Here is a 25,081-nt window from a genome sequence, read left to right as displayed (position 1 = left end):
TCTGGCGCCAGAAGTCAGGTTCATTAAGAACAAGGATTTCCTAACCAATGGAATATAATGGCAAGTCTCGTTAAGAGTGTCTGAAGCCAACTTAAGTACGTCATTCAGAAACCAGGAAACTGAGCTAGGGGGAGTTGATGGTTTCAATCTGGCGCAGGTTCTCGGGATGGATGAGAAGTACGAATCTGTAAGGGCAATATTAAAGCCAATTGTAAAACCTTCAAGGCTGACTTAATTTGTGGTAATAGTACAAGTCGCTAAGTCTGATTCAAATAAAATTCTGAAGAAGGTTACTGTCAGATTCATAGTCATCGTCTCAACCTTTGAGTCCCTTAAAAACTGGCAAGTTTCATAACAGCCGAATCATACTGTCGAAGGGTGGATCCCCTCTTATCTGATTCTAAAAATAACGTATTTGAGGATCAATATCTGCACCTCTTGAGCTGCAAATTTCATAAAGTCCAGAAAGGTAGGGCATTCTGAATTTGAGGAAGCTAACACACAGCGAGTTGTACTGCTTGTGTTAGTATTGGATTGGGGATCTGTCGAGGTGGAGACCCAGTTCCACCAGAAGGGGAAACCCGTTGTGCTTGGGCCAGATGGGGGCTACTAGAGCAACTTGGCCTTTGAAGTCCTGAGCTTGTCTAACACTTTCATCGACAGATTTATTGGTGGGAATAGGTAAATTCTCTCCCAAGTGTTCCAGACTAATGATATTGCGTCTGTGGCGTAAGCCCGAGGATCCGGGCTGGGAGCTACGTAGCACTCTAGTTTGTAGTTGGACTTTGTTGCAAACAGATCTATCTGGAGATCCGGAACCTGAGAAAGAATCCAACTGAAGGACATTGGGTCTAGTGACCACTCCGACTCCAGCGGAGTTGTCCTCGAAAGTGCGTCCGCCACTATCTATCTAGAAGAAACCTGATATGTTGGTTTTTGGCTGGAGCCGGTTGCTTAAGGTCAAAAATACCGCCATGGCCTCTAAAACATTGATATGAAGTTGGCGGAATATTGTCGACCATAGTCCCAGGACTTTCTTGTACTGAGAGTATCCCCCCCCCCCCCCCCCCCCGCCTGTTAGGGAGTCGTCTGTGTAAATGACGAGCTTGGGGGGGGATATTGTAAGGAAACGGATTTGCCAGATTTTGACCTTTGTCCATGGTTGAAGTCTTTTCTTCAGAATTGGTTGGAGTCGAGCCCTTTGTCTCGATATTACTCGTTTTCCTGGAGCACCATACTCGGCTTATATCTTTCAGTCTGGCCTTCAGTAGTATATCTGTTACTGAGGCAAACTGGAGGGCACCCAGGATTCTCTCTTGATTTCTTCTGGAAGACAATTTGTCTTTGAGAAAACGTATTGTGTTTTGCTATATTGTTCCTCTTGGCTGTTGGGAGACAGAGTGTGGGAGCATAGAACCCATTGAATCCTAACCATTGAAACTTGTCCTCGGGACCAAACGAGATTTCTCGAAGTTGATTTGGAACCAAAACTGTTGTAAGAGATTATCACTCTGTAGTTGCTGTGAGGCAGTTTGCCTAGTTGAAGCCTAGAAACGGACGAAAATGCCTTGCTTTCGGAACATGATAGCAAACGTCTGCAAGATCCATAGAGGAGGTGACGGCCCCACAGAGAAGCAAGGTCCGCACCTGAGAGATGGTCAGCATGTGAAACTTGTCGCATTAAATGTAAGAATTCAGAAGCGACAGGTCTAGGATTACTCTTCGCTATTCTGAGTCTTTCTTTGGCCCGTTGAACAAGTGATCCTGAAATTACAAACGATTTACTTTCTTTATTGCTTCCTTTTGCAATAAATCGTTTTCATATAAGACTAGCTCTTCCGTTGGATGTTGATGAAAACTGGTTGGTGGAGGGGGCCTTTCTATCCAACTCCACCCCAGACCTTTGGAAATTATACTGAAAGCCCAAATGTTGAACGTTCAACGGTTCCGGAAGATGTAAAGTCCTACCCCTACCTGAGAACTCCCAATGATTTGCTGCGGATTTACCTCCTCGGCCTCGAGAGTAGCTGTTGCGAAAAGTTCCTCTCGAGCTAGCGCCTGACAAGCCGTTACCGCAGCTGAAGGAAAAAACTCCTAAAAGTTCGAACAAATATTAATGACGGACGAACTAACGAGAAAAAGGGCAGAGCCGAACCATGAACGGTAAGAACGGGGACGCCGTTCATATATAAACACTTCTCAATTAATAAAAACAGAGGTACACTGCCCAATCTCGCTAAAACTCATGGATAAAGTACTTAACTTCGATGGGGTATCATGGGAATCGGCCATCGATATAAAATAATGATAAATCCAAGGGTAAACACGAGAAAAAACATGTTGGACTTAATAACAACAAGTGCTATAAAGGAGTGACGTCACTGGCGAGGGTTGGGTTAGTGGTAGTAGTGTTGATCGGCACCTCGCTGTGGCGGGGATTTTGAAGAGGAGATATCTAAATAGTGCGAGACCTCTGGTTGTGAATTATCACGCCCCAGTATTTTATACCGACACCTTATATAGGTGAGCGAGCTGGGTTCAACCTGGCATTCCTATGCTTTTTTTCTCTTGTAATATATAGCAGTTATATTCCTTAGAAATAGTGCTCTAGGAGTATTTCACTGGGCGGCACAGGTCGGAGCCCAGAAAAACAGTTTATATTCATATGTACAGTGTACAGTACATGTGTACACATGTACACTATGTAGGACAGTAAGGCTACAGCACAGTATTGTGCTAAAGTAAATCTTTACCAAGTCGTCATCATCTTACTGTTCTGCAAAACAAAACAGTTGTTCCTATCCAGTAATATTGTAATCTAATACTCGCTGATTCTGTAGTGTATATTACTGTAATATATGTACGATAATATCACTACAGTACAGCTTAACTGTACTGTAAGTGTTCGGTGTTTTTGTTCAGATGACTCGATGTAGACTACACGTTTTCTTGAAGCATGACGCAACTTGTGTCATGTCTTGCTTAGTATTCATATCTACAGTGCAATAACTTGTTAATTATATTTGTTCCATCTTCTACTTCAACGAGCTAGAAAAATGAACGATAATAATTAAAGCATCGTCAGTAAAATTACAGTATAATCATTGCATAAACCTATAAAGCCACATTAACCGAACCCCCCCTCCCCCCAAAAAAAGTGAACAGCTGTTGTGTTTTAATAATTATATGATTTTTTTTCTACTTACATACTGTAGTAGTTTGGAAGGATTTACTTTACAACATGTAATGGGCTCAGTATAATCATATAATGTATTTGTGTTTCTAAGTAAAATAAAAATAATAATTAATTTTATCTTTACATTAAAATCATTCCTTTAGGTTTAGGATTATTTAGTAGCTGTACATATTTTGCCAAGATGGCGTAGACAGTATGCTTACATAATCTCAGTGATGGAGTTGTAAACATTGCTGAAACTCACAAATTGTTTTATTTTTATATTTTCTTGAACAGGAACACAGCTTATTTTATAAACTAAAAGCATAAATATCTTGGTAAAAATTGTTTCTTTTAAAGAAACAAACAAAAACAGTGCATTAGATTACTGTTTAAGAGCTGATTCTCTCTCTCTCTCTCTCTCTCTCTCTCTCTCTCTCTCTCTCTCTCTCTCTCTCTCTCTCTCTCTCTCTCTCTCTCTCTCTCTCTCAGTTAATTGTGCTTTAATAAAACATTTATCTACTTTTGTTTTAAAATTTGGGTGTATTTCAACAATTAAAGTATTTTGGGTGTTGTGATCAAATCAGCAGATGCACATAGGAATCATTAACAAAGAGTATTGTTTATACTATTTCTTAACTTATTCAAAACCTCTATATTGGTAATATAGTGTTACATAAGCACCGATGTGCTGTAAGGTATCATAATTTTCATATAATACATTTATAGCTCTCATTACAGTATTACTGAACCCCCCCCCTCTCTCTCTCTCTCTCTCTCTCTCTCTCTCTCTCTCTCTCTCTCTCTCTCTCTCTCTCTCTCTCTCTCTCGTCCTCACTTCACTCCGCATTCTCTACACTACAGGTATAAACATAATAAAACATTAAATTGCATTATAGCGCACCGTGCCGGTTGACGCCAGGTTTATTTTTCTAATGAATCATACTTTTTAAAAAACAATTTATATATAACATCACATTCTAATAACTTCTACAAACTTCTGTACTGATATAGCAGTGCATATTTAAAACAAAATTAACAAACTTTCAAATTAACATAGAAGCCTCCTCTGCCGCCCAGGAAAAACCATAGATAAAAAACAAAATATCAAGTTTTGAAAAAACTATGGAAACCTGTGTATCCACGCAATAATGCAGAGTAACTCAAATTTGAGTGGTGGAACCTCACTCTTGTACTAATAATAAATAATAATGATAATAATATTAATAATAAATTCGACTTGCTCGGGCTAGCGTGCGCTAGAAAGTGACCACTTACTAAATACCTCTTCAAACATTGAATACGTTTCACCCAACACTAAATTCTCATTGGCCACTGCCTACATAACAACTGAACTTAAGTAACAAGACACTTAAGATCTGCTTACATGTCGTTAGGACAATTATTTTTCGCTATACTTCGTAACGCGAAAAAATTCTAGTCCTCACTTCACTCCGCATTCTCTACACTACAGGTATAAACATAATAAAACATTAAATTGCATTATAGCGCACCGTGCCGGTTGACCCTAGATAATACCAAAGAAAGGGAGAGAAGGAAAAAAAATGGAGAGAGAGAAATAAATGCTCCGATTGAATGATTTACACATTTAACCTCTTCTTGAAGCCTTTGACATACATGTTTACTTGAAACAGACTACCAACACTCATGTCTATGAAGACACCTATCATTGACGTTATCGTTTGCGATGTTTGAACTTGTAGCCACAGTTTTAACGAAAAATTATGTTTGGTTACATTACAGGACCTTTTAAAAAACTTCTTAAAGAGAAATCGATCAAAGGACAAAATCATTCCAATCATATGGAAAAGCATTTGTGATAACTTCCGATATCAAAAACTTCACAGTATTGGTGATTTAATTTTTTTTTTTTTTTTTTTTCTGTTCAACTAAGAAATCTTCAAATTACAATAAACTTAATTCCCCAAATCTCATAAGAAAACCATAATGATCTATCAAAATAATAAAGAAGTTTTTCAATATAGGAAAATATAATCGGCACGGATTCTGCAACACCATATTATCAAAAAGATCCTTTGTATGCACCGATCTACCAGCTTAATGTTTCACAGGTGCTTGCAAAGATTTAACAAGTGAATTTTCCGTTGGATCTATGTAACCCCTCATTTCATGCATGCACGTTATGGCATACATAGCCTGATCACTGGAGATTACTAAAGCGCCGGAATCTAATAAAAGAGTCATAAATAAAGCAACATACAATGGCATTTCGCTTTGCTCGTGACCAATATTGTAAGCTTCTCTTTGTTGAAAGACAAGTTGGTAGGCCTTGTCGGTGCTGTCATTCATCGATGATAGAATATGCTCATGACAACTGAGGTCCCTCAATTTCCTGTCCAAATTAGATGCCACCGTTAAAGACGACTGCTGGCATTTCTTTGTATTCACGATCCTGGAAAGCAGATTCCAAAAATAAAACATTGTACATATATACTTATAATTTCAAAAACCTTTACCTTCTATATCAAAGTTAAATTTCAGCGAAAAATTTCCCTCTTTGCCGTGTGTAATAACCTTTTGTTACGTAAACACTCAAAATTTAACAATAAAGCTTCCCTCGTTAATATCAACAGTCAAGATGGAGAGGACTTTCACTCTGGAATATTCTACTTAAGAATTTTTACCTCCATTTTATTAATAACTTTTGGTATAAAGCACCAAACCTCAAGTTAAAGCATCAGTTCCCTCTGTACCGGGACACCAATATTAGAGATTAAAAACCTCAACATATTTTTAAAAGTAGCAAAACAGTCTAAAGAATGAATAACTCTCACAAGTCCATAACTCTGAAAAATGTAAGCAAGAATTGACCATTCATCCATGTTAGTTGACAACACTTCAAAATATCCACTCTTTTGTACTCTTTCTGGGCTTACATACATTGATGACCTGAACAGTGTATTCAGTACAAGTTTAAATTCTTTGTTTTCTATGATTTCCAAATCTGGCTTTTTGCTACCTACTTGCATTAAAATCGAAAATCTTTTATCTGAAACAACGTTCAAACATAGCCAAAGTAATTTACATAATTCTGTCGACTGCCTCCTGCTCCTTCATGTTTAATTTTAAAAAATTAATTTGCTGTCCAGTTTCCAACCACTCTTTTCATGATAAAAAAAAAATGCGCTGTATTCATCGCTAAAAACTTCAGAATTACTCCAAACCTACTACTGAGGTGTCACAACATATAAATTTCCCAACACCAGAGGCGTCACAATATAACTATTAAATCTGAGGAGTCACAATATAGCGGTAAATTTCCTATGTCTGAAGCGTCGCAATATAGCGGTAAATTTCCTATGAGGCGTTGCAATATATTGATAAGATTGCCTACATCCGAGGCTTCGCAATGTGATAAATTGCCTACATCTGATGCGTCACAATATAGTAATTAACTGCCTACATCTTAGGCGTCACAATAGAGTGATAAACTGCCTACATCTGAGGCGTCACAATATAGTGCTAAACTGCCTACATCTGAGGCGTCACAATAGTGCTAAACTGCCTACATCTGAGGCGTCACAATAGTGCTAAACTGCCTACATCTGAGGCGTCACAATATAGTGCTAAGGTGCTACAGTACATCTGAGGCGTCACAATATAGTGATAAACTGCCTACATCTTAGGCGTCACAATATAGTGATAAACTGCCTACACCTTAGGCGTCACAATATAGTGTAAACTGCCTACATTATAGGCGTCACAATATAGTGATAAACTGCCTACATTATCGGCGTCACAATATAGTGATAAACTGCCTACAACTTAGGCGTCACAATGAAGTAATAGGTTAAATAAGTCTGATGAAAGTATATAGTTAAAGTAACGACCAAAATAAAAAGAATGAATTTCTGCGTCAAAACGTGATCTCAACCAGAGCATCTGATATTTCTTCATTAAGTTCTCAACTAGCTTTGCTCAATATGTAAAAATACAGAAATACTTTATCGTTTACATTTTAACAATACTTCTCACGACAAATTTCGTGGAAATTATGTAACAGACAATTCTGTCCAAAAGATATTCGTTAAATTAACGTTTTTGTTAATTCAGAAGGTTTGGCATCTAAACAAGATCTTTAACGACATAGTTTATCCTAATACTGTAGTTACAAAATTTGCCTTCAGTATTCGTCCTCTGTAAAACTTTCCAAATACAATTTAAGAGTCTGAAAACCAATTATACTTTCTTGTAAATAAATCCAAATCTTGAAGCTTTTAAAAGTAAATAACTAGCATCCGATGCCCCTTCAAAACAACCATCCGCAGCTATGCCATCATCTAAAAATACTTCAATCTTCACTTCCTTAAATCTCCAATATCTAACAGACTTAAGAACTTTAGTAAAGATGTACCGCCGCTTTCAAAAATATCTAAAGATAATCCATTATAAAAACCTTTTACATTTTTCCCCAATGAGAAAGATATTAGCAACGTTTTAATAGATTTCTATGCGATAAGCAGACTGTAGACTGATTAAATCCTTAAAAAGTTTGTAATAAAAAACCAGCCTTTGCTTACCATTTCCATTCTTGGTCACCGTCAAAGGAATTATTCCTTAGTTTTTCTGATACCAGTGTCACCCATTCTCTTTTAATAAACTCTGATTCGTCCCTTTCTGACCTATTGTTACCCAATCCAACAACCACATTAACGGTTTTGAAATGGAATTTTATGATCGACCTTTTAGACGTCAATGACTATCCCAATCTAATTCTGTTCAATGTATTGTGAATAACTACAACCAACAGGCGATTAAAAACAATAAAATAAAATAAACACAATGTTCCAATTTCCTTGTACCAACTGTTAAGTATACAAAATAAAGACAGCTATATTTTCACTTATCTTTTCGACGTCTTTCTTGGTACGTTCCCGGCTCCAATGTCAACTCTCGGCCTTTATTGAGCTCTAGACCTCTTCCATCAAAGTTGATATGAATCCACACTTTCCCTCGATCTTTAACTAGCTTGACACTTTCGACGATGCTGCTCTTTGCGTACTAACTCGTTTCTGCAGCAGTTTTAGATGTTCCTTGTCCACCAAGTTGATAAACAATCGCATCTAATGCTAACATTTTCGTATCAGTTTCCTCAACATAACGCGATGCTCATTCAAATGGATTTCCATCATACTTTAACGAGGTGCAGATACTTGTTGAATATTCTGCTGAAAATCGGATAATAGATTGTCCATCACTTCTTGAAACGGTTTCAGCATTCTGATTGCTAGCGTGAAAACACTATTCACATCTGAAGCTGAATTTGACCCTGCCTGGCGTCCTGGCTAATAAATTCGACTTGCTCGGGCTAGCGTGCGCTAGAAAGTGACCACTTACTAAATACCTCTTCAAACATTGAATACGTTTCACCCAACACTAAATTCTCATTGGCCACTGCCTACATAACAACTGAACTTAAGTAACAAGACACTTAAGATCTGCTTACATGTCGTTAGGACAATTATTTTTCGCTATACTTCGTAACGCGAAAAAATTCTATCTCTCTCTCTCTCTCTCTCTCTCTCTCTCTCTCTCTCTCTCTCTCTCTCTCTCTCTCTCTCTCTCTCTCTAGTGAAATCTTTGTTTCTAAGCTTTATAATCAAGCACCACAGTGCTAAAAACAATAAAATATCGTGCATCAGTAACATGAATGAAACTCCAGTTAACGTTATGCCATTCAACTGAACAGTACAAGTAAACAAAATATGAGAGAAGTGTTTATTATAAAACTATTGAAATTAGTATGCTAATTGAAAAATGATGGATCAAGTAATAATTGTTTCTTAAAGTAAATATGAAATATCCTTAATAATAAGGGAGCTATTTGATCCTAATATTGAGGTAGACGGCGGTCTATACAGAGTTGATCAGCTGATTTGAATGTAACCAATTCCCAAGATTATTATTATTCCGACACAGATGTAAACCTATCGCTACTTATAGGGTATTACTTTCGGCAACGCTGAAAACTACCCAAGACAATTTTAGTGAGGGGTAACTACCCCCGTCCGCTAGTTGGCGGAAGCGGGGTGGGGTAGACCGGCTACCCCACTCACTCACACCCTCGGCTGAGTAACCACTTTGCCTTTAGCTCGGTAGAGTGTAGACGTGCCGTCTCTCTCTCTCTCTCCCGTTAACTCATTAAACTGGCTTGACTTTATTTGCTTTTCCTTTTTCTTTTTTGTACGGTGTGTGTGTTTATTGTCCCACTATGCGGACATGTCCTGGTCGCGAGGGCCGCAGCTGCGGTACCTTCGTGTCGTCGGTAGAGACGTACCCTCACTCCCTGTGCCCGGCTTGCCCTAACACTGTCAGTGTTCTTGGGACAACACCTGTTCTGAGTGTCGTGAGTGGCCTGCCTCCCAATGGGAGAAGTTCGGGCATAAAAGGAAGAAGTCTAAGCTCGAATCTCCACCTCTGCTTCCTCTACGCCCAAAAATCTGTCCGAAGCTGTTTCGCTGCTTGGTCCTTCCGGGGTACAGCCGAGTAGCAGCGCATGGCTTGTGACTCCAGGTCAACCCTGTGGGATAGGCGAAGGTGTCAGCTCCCCAAGTGAGTCAGCTCCTTCCCTTCCCCCAGGAGCGCCTGTTCCTTTTCATAACTTGTGTCCTTTTGGTCATCGCTGGGCGTTGATGTCCATTTTGAAGGAAGCTCTCTTCGAGCTCCTTCAAATTGGAGCGGAGGGAAGGCGGTCATCTCCTTCCTCCGTGGAGTTTGATCCTCCAAGTGTGGGCGCAGGCGCTGCTGCCGGTCGGTCAGGCCTAGAGTCTGTTTCCGACGCCGAGGAGTTAGCTAATCCACCAGGGGCAGTGGCAGGGCTTTCTTCAAGGCAGGTTTTTCCTTCGGGGGAAACATATCTCGTTCGCGAGAGAAGATCGCCTCTGATCATCGGCAATCTTCTTACGCTTATGGTTCTCCTCCAGGGGCGGAGCGAGAGCCTTGTCTTAAGCGACGTTCTCCTTTGGGGGAACTCTCCTCCCCTGTGAAGGATTTATCCTTAGGTCTGGATCAGTCTCCCCCTCGGGCAGAGTCTGCTGAATGTTCCTCTCCAGAGGTTTGTAGGGTGGAAGGGTTTGCAACTCCTTTCCATCCCGGACGTTCTCCTCCTCGTGCTGTGAGGAGAGGTCTTTTTGAGCCTGCTGGTTCTCCTCACGTTGACCCTTCGGGGTCTCGTGACGATCACCTTTTGGGCTGGCGTGATCATGAGCCTTTGTGCTCTCGTCATGTTGATCCTGCGAGTTCTCATGACCGTAGGAGTCCTTCGGGGCTCCGTCACGCTGATCTTTCGGGCTCACGCGACTCAAAAACTTCGGGTTTCAGTTACACTGAACCTTCGGGCTCTCGTAACGATGGGAACGTTGAGCCTTCGGGCTCTCGTGCCATCAGTCACGCTGACCCTTCGGGGTCTCAAGACAGAGGAACTACAGTTCCTCGTTACGCTGACCTTTCAGGGTCTCATAATTTGAGTTACGCTGAACCCTTGGGCTCTCGTGACTTTAGTCACCCTGACACTTGTGTTTCATGACAGGGAAACTTTGGTTTCTCGTTGCGCTGACCCTTCGGGGTCTCCCAACACAGGTTACGTTAGGCTTTTGGTATCTCGTGCCTTATTCATGCTGACCCTTTGGGGGATCGTGACAGAAGAACTTCGGTTTCTCGTTGCGCTGATCCTTCGGGGTCTTGCAACACAGTACACGTTGAACCTTCGGGTTCTCGTGACCCTCGTCATTCATGAGTCTTACTCGTATGACAGAGAGTTTACGGACTCTCGTTGTGTTGAGCGTTCGCGCTCACACGACTTGCGCTACCTTGAACTTTTAGGTTATCGTAGCAAGGAGTTCTCTCCAAAGCGGCAAGAGTTTTACTCTTACGACAGAGAGTTTTTGGACTCTCATCGCGCGGAGCGTTCGCGCACGTGCGACCAACCATATGTGCGCACGAACAACTAGGCGCCCGCAATCAGCACTATGTTGAAGCGTGCAAGCTACTCTACGCGCCCTGCCACCTTGGCGCATGCGATCAACACTATGTTGAATCCTCAGGCGCGCGCAGCCCAATAGGAGCTAGTGATGAGGTTCTTAGCTGCACGAGTTCTGATAGAATGCATTATTGTGGTTCATGATCCTCTCTCTCTCTCTCTCTCTCTCTCTCTCTCTCTCTCTCTCTCTCTCTCTCTCTCTCTCTCTCTCTCTCTCTCTCTCTCTCTCTCTCTCTCTCCCCCCCCCAGGATTTCCACCTCTAGACACAGCTCTTCCTCGCGCCGTCACGCGACAGAACAGCGTCATACGACGCTCTACAAGCACCAACTTTTGATGTTCTTACATTTCAGTCAGGAGAGGGTTCTCGTGGTTTAACAGCCTCGCGTAACCAAACCCGCCTCTGTTCAGTGGCTACCTCATCCCCGGAGGGGTTAACCTCCCTGCAAGGAGAGATACCCATCAGTCTCTCCAGTTTTATAGGCCTCCATCACCGCAGAGACAGCAGTCGCCCACGCGACTACACCCAGATCCTATCCCAAAGGGTATGCCTGTGCTGATCTTGCCTGCCGGGAAGCCTCCCTGTTATTATGTCCAGTAAGAAGTCTGAGGTGTTACCTGAAAAGAACAACAACAGCTCGCCCCCATGTGCAAGCTCTTTTCGTTAGCACGGGGAAGGTCAAGAGGAGGGTCACGAGGAATACTATTTCCTCTTGGATAAGGAAAGTGATTGAATATGCTCACAATCCAGACCCTCCTCTGTCCAGTCAACCCAGAGCTCATGACGTCGGGGGTATTGCAACGTCCCTGGTGTTCAAGAAGAATTTTTCTGTGGCATAGGTAATGCAAGCGGGCGTGTGGAAGCGTCAAACGACCTTCACCGCCCACTACCTGAAAGACATAACCCACAGGAGCATGGAAACCTTTTCCATTAGTCCTGTGGTGGCCGAACAACAAGTGATCTAATGCCTCGAGCTCCTTGGTGGACAAGTAGCAGAGGGTTGAGGGCTGAGGTTACCCAGGTTAGTCTGGGGTGAATGAGAAGAATGTCTGGCTTCCTTCTTCCTTTCACCTTCTCCCCCCCCCCCCTGGGGAAACAGCTCCGCAAGACCGCAGCATAGCTGACCTCACCCCTCTGCAGGTAAGATTCATTTCCCTTGTGCATCCTGAGTATTAATATATACTTTGTTACGTCACCAATACCTCTTGAGGGAAGGTATTGGGTATGTCTTAGAACTCATGCTTATCTTCGAGTTCCTACGTAAAGACAAGCCACTATTCTCTTGCACAAGCTTTTACAGGCCGCTATCAGTGTGTTACCTTGTAACTACTTTGATTTTAGCGAGGGTAGGGTTCCTACTAATTAGATCAAATATCAATTAGAGAGTACCCCGGGTCATAGCCAAGGCCAGTTTGTAGGACTTCCAATAAATAGCAAAAGGTTTGTATCGGTGTCGGAACAAATAACAAATTTGGAAATAATTTGTATTTTTCCTAACATACAAACCGGGAAGTCCTGTCAGAAAGCAAAAGTGGTTACTCAGCCGACGAGTGTGAGTGACTGGGGTAGCCGGTCTACCCCACCCCCCTTCCACTAACTAGCGGACGGGGGTAGTGATCCCTCACTAAAATTGTCTTGGCTAGTTTTACGGTGTTGCCAAAAGTAATACCCTATAAATAGCTCCAGGTATGTATGTTAGGAAAAATACAAATTATTTCCAAATTTGTTATTTTGCAATATGTTAATTATAAATACGATACTCAAATGTGGATATTATGTGCATTATTATTGGATACAGTTATGTGAAACAAACACCAGGTTAATTAAAATCTAATAATAAAAATTCCGTTTATTTCAAATATAGCTGTAATTTTTTACCACAGTAAATGGATATACACTTTACAGAGAGAGCTAGGACCAGCTGGGTGGAGATATAGGTAGTGACACGAAGCACTCCCAATATAAAGGAGCGCGAGCTATTTGAAATCATCTCGCAGCATGAATTTTATTGTGAATATGAGGATTTTTATTCAATAGATATTGCGCTGTTCTTGGTTGCGTAAAACTGAAACCACAAAGAAAGAACCCACGATAAAGGAGGGCCAATTGTATACAGAATTTTGGGAAAAATACAAATTATTTTAAAATTCATATGTTTCTTTTATAGGATTTTTCCTTTAATCACTGTGTTGTTATGCTAAACCTCACCCGCCCATATAACTTATTTTTGAAGTAGCTCTAAATTTATTTCTGTTATTTTTCAGATTTGCATAATACCCTACTCCCTTTAGAATATCTAGAGAAATATAGAAGTTTATAGAATATCTAGAGAAATCTAGAAGGTTATATTGCAATACAAACTTTTTTTCAGGGGCATATTGATATTTATTGAATGACTGAAAACTGGGAAAAATCCAGAATCTGAAGTATTCCCGAGACTAGAATTGTTTATCTCATACAAACTGGATTCTTCTCAGAACTAGTTCTGTCAGATGCTTTGCCATCATCTTCAGGTCATCAGTACTGGTGATAGTGATGTGGGAGAGTGTGCAAGCACACTAATGTGCATCCACCTGTATGATGGGACACTTATTTATTAGAGGCTGACAGTTTGCAAAACCTATTGCCGACGCCATTGAGAGAAAGTGCAAGTTGTATGAACTGGGTATTATTGAACCCACCATCTCCTTGGTCTTTGCCCATTGTTTTAGTCCGGAGGGAGGACAGCAGCATATGGTTGTGTGCTTGTGCCCTACCTTATACTGAATGAGGTGATGCTCTCTGATAGTTTCCCAATGCCAAACATTGAAGATTCTGTATTTGGGCTCAAAGGAGTCAAGTATTTCACATCCCTTGCCTTGGTTCGTAGATACTACCAATTACCGTTAGCAGAGGACAGTACAGAGTACAGTGAACCCTCATTTATTGCGGTAGATAGGTTCCAAACCCAACCGCGATAGCTGAAAATCCGCATACGGAAACCATATTTACGTATTTATTTAACATGTATATTCAGACTTTTAGAACCTTCCCTTTACGTAGTACTGTTAACAAACTACTCTTTATTGTACAGAACACTTAATGCATGTACTACAGTACCCTAAACTAAAACAGGCACAAATATTAAAGGCGATTTTATATCATGCGTTTCCTAAACACGCCAAAAAGCACGATAAAAAATGACAACCAATGTTTTGTTTACGTTTATCTCTGATCATAATGAAGAAACAAACGCATTTACACATCTGTGTACAGTATAGGTTAGTTTTTGCATCGATTATATTGATTATATGTTCATTTTGTTATTACCAATGTTTTACTTAATTTTTCTTTGAACTTCCAAATAAATGAAATGAATGCCATTTATATAATGTTTTTCTTTATGACGCCGCCTGAAACGGAAACCTTCCATTCATTTACTGTACGCTCCATCTTCAATCGTAATAAACAAATGAAGGCATTAAACGCGCATGATGAAAGTGATAAATAATGATATTAAAAGCTTTTAGTAAATATGTTATTACAAATATTATTTACCGTATCTATATAAAATCCTACATACGTAGCAAAGCAGGAAAACAAATTTTTTTTTTGCCGTTTAATCAACAATAACAAACTGCTGCTAATGAGAGAGAGAGAGAGAGAGAGAGAGAGAGAGAGAGAGAGAGAGAGAGAGAGAGAGAGAGAGAGAGAGAGAGAGAGAGAGTGTGTGTGTGTGTGAGTGTGTTGTTTTAAATGTAATAAACAAAAAAATATGATAGGTTATAACATCTATATTCAGACTTTTAAAACCCTCCCTTTACGTAGTACTATTAACAAACTACCCTTTAATGTACAGAACACTTAATGCATGTACTACAGTACCCTAAACTAAAACAGGCACAAATATTAAAATGTTAGAATATTAAAGTAGTATAATAAAATAAAGATTGTTACTGTACTCACCACGAAAGAAGTTGAAGAAAAACTTGAATGATGATGGCGATGAATTTGCTGCACAGTAGAAATGATGATGATGAAGCTGATGATGTCTTCTACTGTGCAGCCAATGATAGTATTTTACGTATCTTCAGACGGAGGTGTCTTTTCCTGGGACACCTCTTCAACTTTTTCCTGGACACTTCTTCAATTTCTTCCGAAGGCATAGTAGCAGGAGGAACTGGCTCTTTTTTGCGAGGCTGGAAGAACATTGTGATCGGAAGTTGCTGCCGCTGCTTCTTTTTTCGCTCGAAGAGCATCCTGTAGGGAGTCATGTCTTCATCGATTTTGTTGCAGAATTGCATAGAACGAACCATATCCTCGTCCCACTCTTGCGACAATTCTTTCAACTCCTTCGCAAGGTTGTAGAGCTTGGCAAGCCGTTCTAATGTTAAGCCCATTTCTTTGACATTTTCTTGGGTCTCTTCCTGTGTTTCATTGTCTTCTTCACTGGCCGATTTCGTCAGGTCTTCGAGGTCTGCATCAGTTAGCGGCCGGGAATGGCAGTCCAACAATTCGTCGACGTCTTCAGTCATCATGTCGCCAAACCCGTCACCTCCAATTATCGCAGCCAACTGCACAGATTTCCGTATTGCAGAGTGTTGAATCTCAGCAGGTGTAAATCCCTCGTCATTGTAAACAATCTGGGGCCACAACTTCTTCCAGCTCGCATTAACAGTAGCAGGTTTCATTTCTTTCAGTGCCTTCTGGATGTTCTGCAGGCACGTGGCTATTGTGTACTTCTGCCAGTACGCCTTCAAATTGAATGTTTCATCCCCATCATCTTGGGCAGCATCCACACACGCAACGAGGTCCGCCAAGGTATTCTTCGTGTAGAGGGCCTTGAACGCCCTGATAACCCCCTGGTCCATCGGTTGAATTAATGACGTTGTGTTGTGTGGCAGGAACTCAACCTGAATGCCCTCATGCGACAGATCAGTTGCGTGTCCACCAGCGTTATCCATAAGGAGAAGGATCTTGAATGGCAAGCCTTTCTCTAAGAGATATTTACTGACTTGCGGGATAAAACACTGGTGGAACCAGTTGGAGGTCAGCATCTTCGTAATCCATGCTTTTGGATTATGCATCCAGTACACGCGAAGGAGATTCTTATTTTTATTTTTCAAAGCGCGAGGGTTTTTCAATTTGTAAATAAGCCCTGGCTTTAGCAAAAATCCAGCAGTATTGCCACACATCACAAGGGTAACACGATTTTTTAATGTTTTAAAGCCAGAGGCTTTGGCTTCTTCTTTGAACAGGAAAGTTCGCGACGGCATTCTCTTCCAAAACAAGCCGGTCTCATCCATATTAAACACTTGTTCCGGCTTGTATCCACCTTCAGTGATAATGTTCTTAAATGTCTCATTCGCGTAAGTTTCAGCAGCGGTAGTGTCAGCGGAAGCAGCCTCGCCATGCAGGGAAACGCTTTTCAGGCCGAAGCGTTTCTAAAACTTCGCGAACCATCCTTTGCTGGCGGAAAAACGTTGTTTCTGAGGCTGGGAATCAGTGGATGTCCCTGCTTGAGGTTCATCTAGTACATCATCTTCGTCTTCTTCAGCATGGTCGCCATCGTCGTCTTGAGGTTCCTTTGCCGCAAAATTCTCATACAAACCCAAAGCCTTGGTTCGGATGGTGTTCGTATCCAAGGCTATGTTCTTCTTCCGGCAGTCGGCAATCCAGACTGCTAAAGCACCTTCCATACGGATGATCGTTTTATTACGAGCGGTAACAACTCGCTTCGCTGACCTGCTAAAGGTGATGGCAGCCGTCTTTCTAATGTTCGCCTCGTCCTTCTTAATGTAGCGAACATTGGATTCGTTCACTCCAAAATGGTGGGCTGCGGCCGCGTAACTTCCGCCTTCTTTGAACATATCGAGAAGTGTCACCTTCTCAGCAATCATCATCATTTTTCAGTGGCGTTTAGGCTCACTACCAGCCTTAAAGGTTAAAGGTGACTGGTTTCAGTTCCGGTTCCATCAGAATAGATGCTCACCAGAACGTCAGCCGGGCAAGCCCAACCCCCCACTGTGGTGCCCTACCACAGCAGTAGCCTCCCCAGTAAACAGCTTAAACTCACGGTCACACACAGCACAGATTAAAGTTACACAGTAACGTAGCAGCATCTACCCGGCGAGAGAGCGGCAAACAAAGTGGCCGCGAGAAGATGCTGCGGATCGGAGAAGCGGTCAAAACACCAATCACAGGCTAGATTACAAAACTTGGGAGCTGATTCGTCATCTATCAGCACTGGAACCAATCACAGTCCGTCTTACATGCTACGCAGTAGTTACAAATTCAAATACAAGGTACTATATACAGTATGCTTTACGTACGCTATTTTACACTTGTTTTGTTGTAGGATATGTACGCTTATTCGAGATGTGATTTTTGCAACAAAGAATATTATTGGATGCAGTACTACATACGTATACATACAAAAGATTCATGGAAAAGATGCACATCCATTACATTTGTAGTAGTAGCCATCAGCAGCCTTACACCATTCAAATATGACAAAGTCAGACTGCATCTGATTTGCGTTTCATGTTCAATTTAATTTTACTACGTATACTGAATTATCGTATGATCACATTCTCTTTTCGTGTTTTATTTCTTTCTGTACTGAATTATATGTCTTATGTAATACAATGAACCATCAGTAAGAGCAGATATTACTAATTATTAATGGAATTACCGAAATATTTGGGGTCTTCATATATCGCGGCTATTTTCGAAATTTCCGGAAAATCCTCGATATATGTATATACATGCGTTATGAAAAAAATCCGCTAAGTCGTGAATCCGCAATAGTCGAACCGCGAAGTAGAGAGGGCTCACTGTACATGGCTTTGTCTACCACCTTTGGATACTGGCAGTTTAGAAGTTCATCATTTGGACTGAATAATGCACCTGCTGTGTTCCAGAGAGAAATACAAAATATTCTACTGGAGTTTCTGAAGGCCAAGGAGATAGTCTACATTGATATCTTGATCCTTGGAGCTTCTTTCAAGGAACACCTGAAATTGGTAGAACAAGTTTTGGCTACTCTCCAGAAGCATTGAATCAAGATAAAACTCAGGACGGGTTCTTGGTTTCAGGCAGAGATTAAATATCTTGGCCATCTGGTTGGACGTTCTGGTATGTGCAAGCTACCAGAGTACAGTACATTCAGAAAGCAGAGCTACAGGGATATCTGGGATTAGTAAACTTCCAACGAAAGTTCATCCCTATTTGCTCACAGATAGCCAAACCGTTATCTATGAAAACTGGAGGATGGAAATCTCAAGGGGCCAGGAAACTGAAATGGACTGCGGCGATGGACTGTTCCTTTGAGTAATTAAAGGAACTGATCATGGAAAACATCATGTTGTCATACTCTGACCACTCTGCTGATGCTAAACCCATGGAGCTGTCTGTTAATGCTTTGGTGAGGGTGCTGGTGCTTTTTTTTGCCTGAGTCCTTGGAGCATCCAGGGAGTGTCGGGTGATAGCTTATGACTCCATCTACTTGCTCTTCTGGTTGAGTTCCCAAGAGAACTACCCCCTCCCGCCCCACTCTTCTCTGTCAGCTGCACCGGGTACCTCTAGTCCATGGAGTTGTTGTTTCTTCACTGGTGGAGACTATCCAACATCTCCGAGCAAAAGGCTGTCTGTTCATGCTTTGGTGAGGCTCCTGGGGCTTGTTTGTGCCGGAGTCCTTGGAGCATCCAGGGGAGCGTTAGGTGATAGCTTAAGATTCCATCTGCTTGATCATCTGGTTGAGGTCCCTCCTGAGAGAACTACACCCCTGGCCCACTCTTCTCTGTCAGGAGAACTGGCAGAAGTACCACCAGTCTGTAGATTCGTTGGGTGATAGCTTACGACTCCATCTAAGTAGGCCAGCTTCTGCGATTGGTGTCGTAGAAGGGGTATTTCTCCGGTCGGAGCGTCTCCAATGTAAATCGCATATTTTTTCGTTTTCCTTCGTCGGGAGAAGCGTCTCCCAGTTGCATCCGTAAAAGGCTAACACTGTCTTGAGTATGGTCTTTTGACTGAATGGTATAGACCTCTCAGCCTCCTGTTTATTCTCCTGAGTAGCTTCAAGCAGTCTTGGCCATCCCGGGACCTCAGTCCCCCAGAATGGGATGTGACTTTAGTTCTCAGTGCTATTACGCATACCCTGTTTGAGTTTTTAGACATGCCGTCAAACAGGGAACTGACACTGAAGAGTCTTCTTGCTCAGGAACGAGTCACTTGGTCTCTTTTACATTTGATTAGTTATCCACTCTTGTCGATGGAAGGAGGCCTCTCTTAGTTCTGTAGCGAAGACACAGAATCCGGCTGTGCCTGACTCCAGGTCCGAGTTCTTCTCCATCCCCTCACTCTTGGTTGAGGAGTGGGGTGGTGATAAAGATGAGATGCTCCTGTGTCCTGCAAGGTTGCTGTGATACTATCTGATGAGGACGTAACATCTCAGGCCTGAGTGTAGGAGAGACTTCGTTAACATTGGTGGATCCAAGAAAGAGGTGTCAAGGAGCACGATCTACTTCTGGCTTCGTGAGACGATCACAAGAGCCCATGACTCAGCTGGTAAGGGTGTTGAAGTTCCGGCCGGGATTATAGCTTACGAGATCCTGGGTATTGCCCCATCTCTCATTCAAGAGGAACCTGTTAGTGGGCCAAGTTTTGAAAACAGGTTTCAAGAATAGACCACATGGAATTCTACGTGATAGATTGAACCCTCAAGTCCCTTGGCACTTTTATGACTTAATGGAAGGAATTGCATGTTGTCTAAGGGTTCGATTTGGCTTAAGTCAGGAGAAAGTTTTACAAGATTTTCGGTGATCAATTTATTCTGAAAAAGTGTTTTAATTCTTTTATTCTACCTTGTTTAGAGTATTATTTTCCTGTCTGGTGTTCAGCTGCTGATTCTCATCTTAATTTGTTGGACAGAAACATACGATCTATTAAATTTCCGATTCCTGATCTAGATATTAATCTTTGGCACCGTCGTTCAATTAGTTCATTATGCATGTTACATACGATTTTTCATAACTCTGACCATCCTTTACATTCAGATCTCCCTGGACAATTCTATCATGTTCGTAATACTAGGCAGGCAGTTAATTCTAATAACCAGGCCTTCTCCATCATGAGGCTCAATACTACACAGTATTCTAGAAGTTTTATTCCAGCTGTTACCAAGTTGTGGAATGATCTTCCGAATCGGGTAGTTGAATCAGTAGAACTTAAAAAGTTCAAAGTTGGAGCAAATGTTTTTATGTTGACCAAGCTGACATGAGTCTTTTTATTGTTTATATATGACATATCTGTTTTTGACGTTGTTAATAGTTTATATAGGTCATATCTGTTTTGACGATGTTACTGTTTTTAGAATGATATATTGTTAATTTATTCTCATCACTTATTTATTTCCTTATTTCCTTTTCTCACCGGGCTATTTTTCCCTGTTGGAGCTCTTGGGCTAATAGCTTCTTGCTTTTCCAACTAGGGTTGTAGCTTGGCTAGTAATAATAATAATAATAATAATAATAATAATAATGAATGTAGTATAACTGGCTCTTATTAATTCATGTGCCCCTCTATTGGGGTCAGCAGTTGAAGCATCAAAAGCTTGTTGGACTAGATGCTGGTAAGTTACATTTCAGAGCTCCCTTCTTTGAAACATATCACCTTATCCCCCATGTGAGCTGGGGACTGGTGAATCTGGTACAAAACCATTACAGTAGTCATATGCTTATTCAGTTCGACCGACATTTTCTTCGGTAAAAGGATTCCCTTTATTTTGGTATGGTACATTTAATAAACCCCCGGGCATATCATTCTTATCAACCCTATGATTAACAGATTATTATTATTACTGGCCAAGCTACAACCCTAGTTGGAAAAGCAAAATGCTATAAGTGCAAGGGCTCCCACAGGGAAAAATAGCCATGTGAGGAAAGGAAATAAGGAAATAAATAAATGATGAGAATAACTTAACAATATATCATTCTAAAAACGGTAACAGCCTCAAAACAGATATGTCCTATATAAACTATTAACAACATCAAAAACAGATAAGTCATATAAACTATAAAAAGACTCATGTCAGCCTGGTCAACATAAAAACATTTGCTCCAACTTTGAACTTTTGAAGTTCTACTGATTCAACTACCCGGTTAGGAAGATCATTCCACAACTTGGTAACAGCTGGAATAAAACTTCTAGAATACTGTGTAGTATTGAGCCTTATGATGGAAAAGGCCTGGCTATTAGAATTAACTGCCTGCCTAATATTACGAACAGGATATAATTGTCCAGGGAGATCTGAATGTAAAGGTTGGTCAGAGTTATGAAAAATCTTATGCAACATGCATAAAGAACTAATTGAACGACGGTGCCAAAGATTAATATCTAGATCAGGAATAAGAAATTTAATAGACCGTAAGTTTCTGTCCAACAAATTAGGATGAGAATCAGCAGCTGAACACCAGACAGGGGAACAATACTCAAAACAAGGTAGAATGAAAGAATTAAAACACTTCTTCAGAATAGATTGGTCACCAAAAATCTTGTAAGACTTCCTCAATAAGGCAATTTTTTGTGCAATTGAAGAAGACACAGACCTAATGTGTTTCTCAAAAGTAAATTTGCTGTCGAGAATCACACCTAAAGTTTTAAAAGAGTCATACAAATTTAAAGAAACATTATCAATACTGAGATCCGGATGTTGAGGAGCCACCGTCCTTGACCTACTTACAATCATACTTTGAGTTTTGTTAGGATTCAACTTCATACCCCATAATTTGCACCATGCACTAATTTTAGCTAAATCTCTATTAAGGGATTCACCAACCCCAGATCTACATTCAGGGGATGGAATTGATGCAAAGAGAGTAGCATCATCTGCATATGCAACAAGCTTGTTTTCTAGGCCAAACCACATGTCATGTGTATATAGTATGAAAAGTAATGGGCCAAGAACACTTCCCTGTGGAACACCGGATATCACATTCCTATACTCACTATGGTGCCCATCAACAACAACTCTTTCAGATCTATTACTTAAAAAGTCAATAATAATGCTAAGAAATTACCCACCCACTCCCAACTGTTTCAGTTTGAAAACAAGGGCCTCATGAATAACACGGTCAAAGGCAGCACTAAAATCAAGACCAATCATACGAACTTCCCAACCACAATCAAGGGATTTCTGTACAGCATTGGAGATTGTAAGTAGGGCATCACATGCTCCAAGGCCTTTACAAAAACCAAATTGCAAACTAGGGAGTAGATGATTACCTTCAGCAAACCTATTAAGACATTCAAAACTTTAGATAATATGGGAGTTAAGGAAATTGGGCAGTAATCAGTGGGACTTGACCTACCACACACACATTTACACATTTACATAGAGGGATAACATTACCAATTCTCCAACAAGTGCTAAAAGCTCCTCTTCTTGCTAACTTGCACAAAATAATCAGCCAACAGGGTTGCCTTTTCCCTTGGACAGTGAGTGACTGAGCCATCTGGTTTAAGTAAAGGAGGAACTGTTGCATCTACACCAAAGAGTGCAGATTTAAGGGTAGACCACCATTTATGTTCCTGAGTTGTACCAGAAAGGGTTTCTTTTATGGTTAAATTGTACTCCTTTTCAGTTGATGCATAAACTCTCTGAGCAAAAGCTCAAAGCTGAGTATATTTGTTCCAGGTCAAATCTGATCTGTTACCCTTCCAAAGATGATAGGCCTCCTGCTTCTTCAAATAAGCACGTCCACAATCATCATTGAACCACGGTTTGTCCTTCACTCTGTATCTTAGCACACGAGAAGGGATACGCCTATCAATTATGTTGACTAGATTCTCATTCAAAGTGACAACAGGATCTACACTACTATATAATTGTGACCAATTCAAGCACAAAAGATCATGCAAAATCCCATTCCAGTCTGCTTGGGATTTCATATAAATTTTACAAGAGTATGATATATCAGGGACGTTGCTCAGTCTTCACTACTAATGAAATCAAGGCATGATCAGATGCCCCGACTGGAGAACCAGTTGGTTGGTTGTGGATTTGCTTTGCTCGCCTCTGACCAAGCAATAATTACTTCCAGAGAAGTTAAAAGAATCTTCCAGTTTGATTCAAAGAAGATTTCCAACCTGCGAAGTAGTGAGGCTTCCTAATTAAAAGAAAAGGGTTTGTATGTTCATGCAGGAATAAATAATGCAAATTGCCTCCTTAAACCATCCCTGTAAGTCCTGGGTTGAAGTAGCCATTTTGAATAGATAACTGACTGTGAGAGAGGGTGGGGCTTTGCTCCACTCCCTCACTGGTCGTATAACTGCTCGTTATCCATTTTCAAAGACCGAATCCAGGTCGCATCAAAGTAATCTCCCTAATTAAAGGACTCAGGTTTGTATGCTTAGGAAAAATACAAATTACTTTTAAAAATTTATTTTTGTATATTGATGTCATTCTTTCTGCAGAAGTATATCTAAAATGATTTTAGAAATAATTACTGTAAATTAATTTTTTTTTTCCAGTAATGTGAAGATTTTGTCATTTTATTTTTCCCCCAGGCTATGACACAGTTGCTTAGATGTTATGAGCCACAAGAGCGTCAGCTGTCAACAGCCCCTTGCTTGCTTTGGTTCCTGAATTATGATGAATATAAGAAAAGAGCATCAGCTGGACAGTTACCTTCAGTATCATTACATGGTGCCCTCATATTGCAGGATTTCCTGAATTTTATTCGAACAATCAAGGTGAATTTGAGATAGTGATTTTGTTTTTGTTAACCTTAAGTTGTGCCTACACAAATACAAACTACATGTATTGTCCTTTGCATAGAAGAATGATGACAGTGAAATTGGATACGGCAAATAAAAATTATAACGACCTGTCAACGACCTACAGGTAGTTAGTTACCTGCTGGTAGCGGGGAGGTAATTATCCCCCTGGTGGCTCGCTGACAAACCACTTAGATAGTAGCCTAGGCGAAAACAGACATTATCACTGGCTGGAGTTTCAGCAAACTTAATATTATTCTATTTTCTTTTCCAGTGTGTTTATGATTTTTTTTTTTTTCAAGGGGTTTTCGGTGGAGGTTTTCCAACTTCTTGAGTGAGGAAAGTGATCCTTGCCTCTCATGCTTTCCAGCAGAGGATCCAAATGCAGCCAAGGGCTTTGTGGGACAAATGTGTGTTGGAAGTTCCCTTTGGCTTGACATCTACGGGACGGGAATTCGAGACCCATTCTAGTTTTAATGGTCGTCTTTCAAGGAAAAACTGTTTTCAGTATATCTTCACCTTTGAGTCATCTTTGAGGTCGCTTATCCTCAAACTCTCACTTTCTCCCCTCTCCGTTGGCCCTTCCATAGGCTATTCAGCAAGGGGGGTTGACCTCTAACCTTAACAAGCCTCAAGGTAGGGTGTCCTTCCAGTTTCTCATTGGGAAATGATAGCATCTTCCCGAGGGGAGTTTTTATTTCAGATTGACATGTGAGATGCGACCCATCTTGCACTTCAAGGTTTCTCTGAGAGTTGCTGGTGCAGGCATGTCTTCGGGGCCCTTCTGTCGTAAGAGCAGTTGCAGCTCCTGCCAGAGAAATCATTAGCTCTGCTGGGACCTTGACACCATCTTCTTTGTCTCTTGACTTGCTCAGAGACCTTCATATGATACTTGTCTTCCAGGTGCTCTTCCCTTGAGAAACCCTAGTCATCACCTGCCCCTCCAGAGGATCTCACTCTTGCATGGACATGCAAGCATTTTAGAATACCATATTCGGCCTTTTGAGCTCCGGAATTTGTCCCTTCAGCAGGTCTCCTCCAGAGCAGACAGCTCCTGGAACCTGCTCGCAAGGTTGCTAGTCAACCTTTGCCAGATCATTCCGAGGATCTTAGATGCATTCTTCTTCTTCC

The 25,081-nt window shown here is 41.0% G+C and overlaps 1 protein-coding gene across 2 annotated transcripts in view; it reads left to right on the top strand.

Annotated features, from left to right (window-relative positions):
* The window catches only part of LOC137626535 (nucleolar protein 9), a 538,921-nt gene that overhangs the window by 379,148 nt on the left and 134,692 nt on the right, over positions 1–25,081 (top strand). For both annotated transcript variants that reach the window (XM_068357589.1, XM_068357582.1), the window contains exon 8: positions 23,741–23,926. In XM_068357589.1, coding sequence (XP_068213690.1) covers positions 23,741–23,926 — 186 coding nt within the window. The remainder of the gene's footprint in view (positions 1–23,740; positions 23,927–25,081) is intronic.

Source organism: Palaemon carinicauda, chromosome 2 (assembly GCF_036898095.1).
Source record: "Palaemon carinicauda isolate YSFRI2023 chromosome 2, ASM3689809v2, whole genome shotgun sequence".
In the NCBI taxonomy this organism is placed as follows: domain Eukaryota; kingdom Metazoa; phylum Arthropoda; class Malacostraca; order Decapoda; family Palaemonidae; genus Palaemon; species Palaemon carinicauda.
This window is presented reverse-complemented; position numbering and strand designations above follow the sequence as displayed.